The 8,451-nt window shown below is 54.0% G+C and overlaps 1 protein-coding gene across 1 annotated transcript in view; it reads right to left on the reverse strand.

The window, feature by feature from the left end:
* Positions 1–1,965, reverse strand: part of ARX (aristaless related homeobox) — a 10,745-nt gene extending 8,780 nt beyond the window's left edge. The window contains exons 1-3 of the mRNA XM_012557410.1: positions 1,762–1,965; positions 1,473–1,666; positions 601–742 (exon numbers count right to left, since the gene is read on the reverse strand). Of these exons, the coding sequence (XP_012412864.1) occupies positions 601–742; positions 1,473–1,666; positions 1,762–1,965 (540 nt within the window). The remainder of the gene's footprint in view (positions 1–600; positions 743–1,472; positions 1,667–1,761) is intronic.
* Between the last annotated feature and the right edge of the window lie 6,486 nt (positions 1,966–8,451).

The following is an 8,451-nucleotide window of genomic DNA, read 5'->3' on the forward strand; positions in this document are numbered from 1 at the left end:
CCGCAGCGCCCTGGAGGAGGCGGCCCCCGCCCGGGCCGTACAGGCGCCGCAGCTTAGGCGGCAGGTGCAGCTCGGCCTCGAACTGGGTGCTGCTGCCCTTGGGGGAGCCTGCGGGCAAGGGAGGGCGGTCAGCGCGCCGGGCGCCCCGCCAATGCCCCCTCCGCGCGGTCCAACTCCCAACCCTTCGTCTCCTTCCCCACTTTTCTTTCTTTTTCATTATAGCTTTCTCTCCCTTTCTCTTATTTCCTTCTTTTTTCCCTTCTCTCGCCTCCCTCCCTTTTTCCTCTCCTTCCCTCGCTCCTCTTTATTTTTCTTCCTTTCCTCACCTCTTTCTCTGCTTCCTCGCTTCTATCTTTTTTGGTTCTTTCCTTATCTCTTTTTCCTTCTCTCTCCCTCTCCCTTTCTTCATCCCTTTTTCCTTCTCTCCCCTTTCCCTTTTCGGTTTGCGTGCGCCCTCCTTCATTCCCTCCCTCCGTTCCTTCTTTCCCTTGCTCTCTCTCTCCCACTTTGTTTTTTCCCCCCAATTTCGGGCCAGGAAGAATCCGAAAACATTTAACAACTTAAAAAAATGACCGCTATCCTGAAAACTTTGCGCAAGACCTCTGCGCGCTGCTCCGCCGCTGGGCCCGGGTTGGCTAGAGGGGCGCTGCCCCGCGGGCGACCCCTGCGGGGAAAAGCGGCCCTGTGGCCCTGAGCGCCGGCCTCGCCCCAACCAGCCCGCAGCGGGAGGGGCCTGGAGCTCCTTGCACAAAAAGGCAAAGAAAAATCATCCCAGGGAAAATGCTCTGGGAAAGGCCTGGGGTGGGGGTGGAGGGGGGCTCAACAGGCACAGGCCGCTCTTTCCCTTTGAGGAAGCGCCTGGCACAGGGGCCACAGCAGACTAAAAAAGGAAAAGGAAAAAGTCAGTTTTATTTTAAATGGCCCTTTCTCCGCCGTCCCCTCCTCTCTTCCAAGTGGCGCTGCGGCTGCACCGCTGGGTTTTGGATTTTGCAAGAAACCAACAAGTCTTGCCCTGTGACACCTCTGCAGCCAGCTCAAGGCGAAACTTAAGCGTAACAGGTTCAGGGTAAAACGACAGTGGATCTGGAATTTTTAATTTTAGAAAAAAAAAAAAAACCTTCCAAACAACATCTCAACCGCTCAACTCTATTAAAAAAGTAACATAGCAGAGAGGGAAAAATAGCCACCCAGAAGCCGCACATTTCATACATTTCAAATACAATAAGGAGCCTTTGGGAGAATCCTAGGGGGACGTTTTCCGCAAAGCTGAGGTTTCAAAGCTCACAAGGAATCTACAATTAAAGAAAGGGGGGGAAAAAAAGCAAAGCAGATACTGCATATAAAGAAATCCTCCAAAGAGGAAAGGCCGAGGCTCACCCGGGCTGGAGACCCCCATTCATCACGCTTTGGGGTTTCTTGTCTTCACCAAGTTGTCGCTACAAGGATCCACCCCGGCATCTCCTATTTCTGACCTGTCGCCCCTCGTCAGACTACACCCAAGGCCACCAAAGGGGGCATTTGAACGATCTACGACCAACCCTGAGAACCCAAGGGCCCCGGAAGCGAAGCCGGGCCTCTGCTGCTTGGAAGCACAGAGGGAGAGACGGCCTCTGGAGAGATGATTATCGCTCTTGGAAGCACCAGGCCTCAGGGTTGTCCCCTCTTCCTCCGACTCCAGCTGGACAAGCTGAGGCCCGCAGACCCCAGACATCAGACATCCCAACCAGTGCCCAGCGCCCTTCGCAGGTGCCTGGTGGGCGCAGCCTTACCTTGCACGGCCTTCTCCTGGTCGGCGCGGCTGGCCAGCGGGGCAGGCAAGCTCTGCGCGGCCCCCAGCAGCCGCATCTTGCACGGGCTCCTCCGGCCCAGGATGCTGTCGATGCAGTAGGAGGAGAGCAAAGTTGGCGATTTACTTTTGCACTCGGGCCTCTCGGAGCAGCCCTCGTCTTGGTACTGGTTGCTCATGGCTGGGGCTTTTTCGCTGGGCGCAGTGAGCCGGCCGCTGGTTGCCTCTCCCAGTGGGGGGATGGCTGGGTGTGCGTTGGAGGGTGGGGTCGGGGACGGCTGGTGCTAACGGATAGGACTGCGATCTTTGTGCTCTGCCTCCCTCGGTTGCCGGCTGCCGGCTCCCGCCCTGCCCGCGGCCGGAGCTCGCCCTCTCCGCGCTCAGGACAACCGGTAACAAGTGTAGTGAGCTGCTGGCGCCGAGAGCTGGAGTCTCTCTCCTCCACGTGCTGAGAGGCGCCCTCTGATTGGCTCTCGCCAGAGGCCGGGCTGCGTCGGGCTGGGGGCGCGGCGCAAAGCCCGGACTGGATTCCGGAGGGGGCGCGGGCGGGGGCAGCGGGCCCGCACCAGCGCCAGTGTTCTTTTTTGGGGCGTTTTTTAATAATAACTTTTGAAGTTCGCCGTCCCCTTCCTGCAGGTCCTCCTTTAGCCCTTTCAGGTGGGCCCGAAGCTCTAGCGCATTCGGATGCCAGGCCTGTGCGTGTCACTTGGGCGGCGGGAGCCCCTTTCACCACCCCAGGGCCTCGCTCCTCGGAGGAGAGGCCTGGAGGCTCCTGATCAGACCGACTTGGCACTTCGCAAAGCCGAGATCGCATCCGCAGGGCAGTGCCCCGACCTCAGTGGCGCGCGATCCCCGGCCTCTCTAGTTCAGACAGGCCTCCGAGGTGCCTGGGGGACGGCTGCAAGCAACGCCTGGCGTCTGGGCGTCCAGTTTTCTCTTGTGACCCAAAGCCTTGCGCTATTTGTCTTCACCCTGAGACTGGCTGTTGCTATCTTGTTAGTAGAGTACCCCAAAAAAAGTCCCCTTAAAGGCAAAGGTCTGCCCAGCGCTCGCGGCCTTCCCTGGAGCTCCTATGGAGTGGAAAGGGACAGGCTACGGTCAGCTTCGAACGGCGGCTGAGGACGGCTCTGGGGTCTCCGTCTTCTCCCCGAATTCGCCTCCCTCTTAACCCCACAAGTTCGTCTCTGTTAGGTAGTCACCCCAAGGCTGGACGCCCTCGAATCGCGCCCGGGAGCAGAACCTGCGGATGGCCCTGAGCTCCCCGAAGTGGGAAGGACCCAGGTTCTACTGTAGCCGAATCTAAGCGCCCCCAATTCTCCTGGATTCTCAGGCCAGACTCCCACTAGCAAAGGTGAGAGGGGTGAGCCCGAGGGCGAGCGCATTTCTCCCCAAGCAAGCTCCCTGCGCGGCCAGCGTCAGAACCGAGACCCGGCCCCGACTGAAGTGGGGCCAAGCTCAGACAAGGGGCCAGCACGGATGCCCTGTGGGTGCGGGGCCTGAGGGCAAGCCACGGACCCCTACGCGGGCGGGTGGGGGCGAGGAAGGTGGGTGGGAGAGGGCCGGGGCGGGGGAATCCACGCCGGGTTTTCCTCTCTCAACCCCTTCGATGTGTCAACGAGAAAAGCGCTTTACAAAGGATTATACTTGAATCGCTTGCAGTCAGTATTTAAAAATACAAGGATGCATAACTGGAATTTTTTTTACAGCCGTAAACATCTGCATAGCTCTTGGATGCTGATGGGTGGCTGATAGATCGGGCTGGCTTGGCAGGAGCATTCAAGATAGAACTTGAGGGGGATAAAGGGTTGGGAAGAGGCACGTTAATAATGCTAACCCTGATGCGGGTACTACTACTACTACTATTAAGGGCAGGAGGAAAAGGATCTCTCTGTCCCCTTCTCTCGCTCAAGTGTTTAGTTGCTCGTTTTTTCCTATCCTTAGGTGATGGGGTGGGGGGAGCGGAGGCGGAGAAGCCGAGTTATCGCTGACGTTTGATTTTCTTTTAAGCCCTCTCTGCGGTTCCCAGGCACCTGGGACCGTCTCCTGCCTCTCTGCATTCTTCCTTCTCCATCCCCGCCAACAGTTGGGTGTTTTAATACTGCCCCGTTCAGCTTTCCGCTGATCACCTCCCCTGCTTCTCTCCCCCGGCCCCCCGAAAGCCCAGTCCCGGCGCGCGGGGCTCCTTAGAGGGAGATGCGGAGAGACGCGTAGGTGTCCTGGGCGCCTCCAGCCGCTGACCCTCTCGGGAGTCCCTGAGGCTGGCCGCTGCGCGACACCGAGGCACTGTTACCTCCCCGGTGGGCCCCGTGTCGGAAATCCACAAGACCCGGCTGCTGGCGGCTCGGTGACTTCACAGTCGGCTCCGCACACACAGGGAGTGGGCTGCGAATGAGGCCAAGAAAGATCGAGTTCAACAACAAGGGACACAAATGCACAAATCACTGCCGAGAGCCCAACGGGGTTGCAACTCTTTCGGTAGACTTCTCCGCCTGCGTCCGTCCCCCTCCTCCCTCTTCTGCAGCTGTTCTCCTTCTTTTAATAAAGAGTCGGACTTTCTGCTGGAGGTGTAGTCTAATTTTAAGCATCCACTGTAAAAGGGGAGGTTAATATAGAATTTCTGATTCTGATTGAATGACCTCTGGAATTAAATTGAATTCTATTAATGGCATGGAAAGTATTTCTCTGGGAGACCTGGGTGGAGACACTAGCTTTATTTGCTTTGTTTATTTATTTTTGGTATCTTTCTGACCAGCCTTCCCAAGTGAGGATGTTTTTGGGAAGGCACGTCCATTCACCTCGGGGAGAAGGGCCGCACCCAGCTCACTTTACACCCAGCAGCCCTGCAGTGATCCTGGCCACATTCAATACCCCACTTCAAATTCGACAATTGACTCTTGTTATTCCTGAGAGATTAAAAAAACAAAACCAAACCAAAAACAAAGCCCAGAAACTTTTCTGACATTCCTAAGAGAGACAGAATTTGCTGGCGTCTCCACAGTGTGTAACCAGAATATGGGTTTAAGACGCACGTGTGATCCTATATGTTATTTTCAAAAACAAAATAGTTCCTCTAATATGGAAGAAGAATGAAATTGTTCGCTGAGTAGGTCGACTTTGAAGAATTGGGCTACAGGACTCTGTAGAAAAGAACTTTTAGTTGAGCACAATTTAATATTTACTCTGTCAGCAAAATGATACAGCACTTTCTTTTCACCTCACTTTCTTCAATTGCTTTCAGCCACTGATCAAAGTAATTTGATTTTAGTGATAATATTAGTTCTGTTTCTACATGGTTATTTGCGATGTCTGGTTTCTCTAATCTTTGGCATCTACAACTGTTGGTTTGCTTTTTCTGGGCTGTCTGGAGAACAATGGTTTGAGGCTCAGCTGCTTGTAAAATCCATCACTAAAATAAGAATGACAATTAAAGTTGGAAGTAAGGGTCAGAAGTGTTTAAAACTCTTGTTTATGGTAAAAAAAAAAAATGGGGCTTGTCCCCAAGACTGGAAATAATAATTACCTAGAAGAGGCGAATGGAAGAAACACCTTTCTTTTCTGTGGTGAGAGCTAATTCTACATTGTAGTTTCAAAATTATATTGCAAGAAACGCGGGATAAGGGGGTGGCAGTTAGAGGTCGTTATCCCGGGGTGGAAAAATGTTTGCAGGAGCGTTAACCTCGTGCACTTTCATTTGAGATGTTTTAATTTATTGTGCAATATACACATAGATAAATAAAGCTATAATGGGCTTCCAGCCGCACCGGAAGGCTCAGGTCCCCTTAAATTATGCTCAACCTCTTCAAAACATATATTTAAACAATAGAAATAAACTTCATTGGAGTCTGGCGACCAATTTGGAAGCCATTGGAAGGGAAGACAATAAGTCCTGATTACACGCGAGGATTCTCTGTGATGTGCGATCCCCTTTGCCAAGTCATTTTGCTGTTTTATTTATTTCATTTCTCCCTCTCTCTCTCTTTTTTTTTAAACAAACTTTCATTCATTTATGGTCTTCTGCAACCTGCTAATTTAACACTGGAGCGCGTTATTGCAGTGTTAGGAGGAGAGAAAGAGGGAGAGAAAACAACAATACTGCAATGATCCAAATGATACAGTAGAATTATAGCAATTATAGTTCTACTTGTGGAAGAAAACCTTGCTGAGATCAGGCAAACAAACTGAAGCCTTGTGAGGATAACAAGCGTCGCGATTGACAGCCAGTGCTGGGAAGAGCCGGAGGGCACAAACAGAAATATTTGCCTCCCCCCTAACCCCCCCTTAGCTCCAACCAGTCAAGGTTAACCTCCTCAAATGCTGTTTTCAGAGTCGGATCCACTTCAGGGTCTGCATTTTCCGCCCAGATCCAGGTCTGTCCTCCTGGAAGTCTGATAACAGGAGCAAATGTGACATAATCCGCTTGCCTAGCACTTGCCCCTCGCCTTCTCGGCGCCCCGCTTGCCTTCCAGGACCTCCCCCTGCCTCAGTTCTCCCCAGGCCGCTGGCACCTGTACGTGGAAAGGGTTTGTTTGTTGACGTGTTTTGAGGAGCAGCCCGTGGGAAGGTCCGAAGGGACCGAAAATTTGGATTTCCAGGGGGAGACTTCCTCGCGCTTTCTCCTGCGCCGGAGCCAAGGGCTCCGCGGTTAGGGCTCGGCGGGGAGTGGCTGGTTGGGAAGCAGCTTTTGGGGAAGAAGTGTCCCCAAGGACCACGGCCGAGCCCTCGAGGTAGGGACGTGTGGATGCGATTGCTGTGATAGGACAACTCCCCTTCTTTGCAAACTTCCCCACTTTTTGCTACGGGTCAGCAGCCCGGGGAGGGGGTGGGGCAGCCAGAACAGGGGCGCAAACAAGTCCCCCCCCATCACCCATGCAGGCAAACACTGGGGCATTCGCAAGCTTTGCTCCGAGCACAAAGCTGGGCTAGATGGTCGCAGCACCATGTCTGCCCTCGGAAGGGGGGACGTGCGCACCCTCCCACGTGCAAGAAGAAAGTGGTCGGGCTGTCACCCCGAGGCCCTAGGCGGAAGCACCCCATCTCCTGCCGCCCCTGCCTCCCGCCTCCTCCCGCCTTCCCAGTACCGAGAGGGAAACTTCTCGGCACCCAGTCACCACCACCATCTGGTTTCTCCTTTCAAACGCAAGACGGCGGGACCCCGGGGCGTCCCAGGTTGAGGCGTCCCCTGAGTTATTCTGTCGCTGCAGCACCCCGCGACCCCTCACGGAGTGGGGGCAAACACTGGCGCTCGGGTAAGGAGCAGCGAGGGACCCCACGCGGGCGTCGGTGCTGGAGCCGCGGCGACCCCGGCCGGCCGGGACCTCCCACCCAAGCCCAGGTCTCGGCTCGGTGCCACGGCCAGAGCGCGCCCCCTAGCGGGGGCTTGGGGCGGGCCGGGCCCTCCCGCCGCAGCCTCCGGGGACTGAAGTTGGCAGATCCGAGGGATCCGGCAGGAATGAATGGGGGAAGAAAACAAAAGCCTTGGAAACATTTCCAAGTGTTTAATAAAAGACCCATCTGTACCTTTCTTCTCCAGTGCGTTCGCGGTTAATGTCCCCCCAAGCGCGCGAGAGGGGAGATAATTGCTGGGTGGACTCTTGCTGGCGAACCTCAGGAAACACTGGACCCAGGAGCGGAATCACCGGGGCTGGGGAGAAGGCGAGCGTTCTAGGATGCAATCCCGACTGGAAATCCGAATCCACAGCTCTAGGGTGCTGGTGGAGGCCCGGCGGCCTGCGCCCTCGCATTCCTCAGATCCTAGAGAGGGGTGATCTGAAGGTAGCTACCCTGATATTTCCTTCATTTGAAATCTGGTTCTATGATCCCCGCCCATTTTCTGACTCCAGAATATTCCACCCTCTGATTCTAAGGTCCCCCACATTCTGATTTTAGGATGCCCTGACTCTGGGGGACCCTGGTCACCGCCCTGCTCACCCCTGCAGCATTTGCGTCTGGAAATCGCACCCCAGATTCCATTACTGTCCACTCATTAATCACCCACTCCCTCTTGGTCGTAGGAAACAGAAATGAAGGGTTCTTGTCCAACCCACTTTGACTTGTTCAATCTGAAAATGATGAGTTTTTTTTTCCTCTTGTGCATTAGGTGAAAGTTTACAGAGCAAATCAGCGTCCCATTCGATAGTTTGTACCTAAAGTGTCCCATGACATTGGTTTCATTCCCCACAGTGTGTCAGCACTCTCCCCATTTCCGTCCTAGGTGCCCCTTTCCTTTCGTCCTGATTTTCTACCCCTTCCTGCCTTCTCATCTTTGCTTTTGGGCAAACGCTGCCGTTTGATGAGTCTTTTTGAAGCTCTTAAAAGCTTCCGTAAAAAGTTACCACCGAGGAAGCTTTTACAAAGGTAATAACAATGCTCAGTTCCCATCGACCCATTGCTTGCTATTTCTTTTGCTCTGAGTGTGTCAAACCCAACTCCTCGATCAGAAAAAACACAAACCGTGTTTCTAAAGCGGCTGCCACCTCGTGTCCTCAGAACTGCAGGATTTTAAAGTCACACTGAGGCCACCAACACATTTACTAGGTAAGGCCTGGAAAGGCAGAGTCCAAAAATAGGAGTGATAACAGCTCTTTAGAGTTCCTGGTTTTGTGATGTGTCTAGCTAATTGGGAAGTTCAACACGAGGCTTCCCCTGCCCATAAAAGGCTGGTGTTT

Source organism: Trichechus manatus, unplaced genomic scaffold, assembly GCF_000243295.1.
Source record: "Trichechus manatus latirostris isolate Lorelei unplaced genomic scaffold, TriManLat1.0 scaffold00100, whole genome shotgun sequence".
In the NCBI taxonomy this organism is placed as follows: domain Eukaryota; kingdom Metazoa; phylum Chordata; class Mammalia; order Sirenia; family Trichechidae; genus Trichechus; species Trichechus manatus.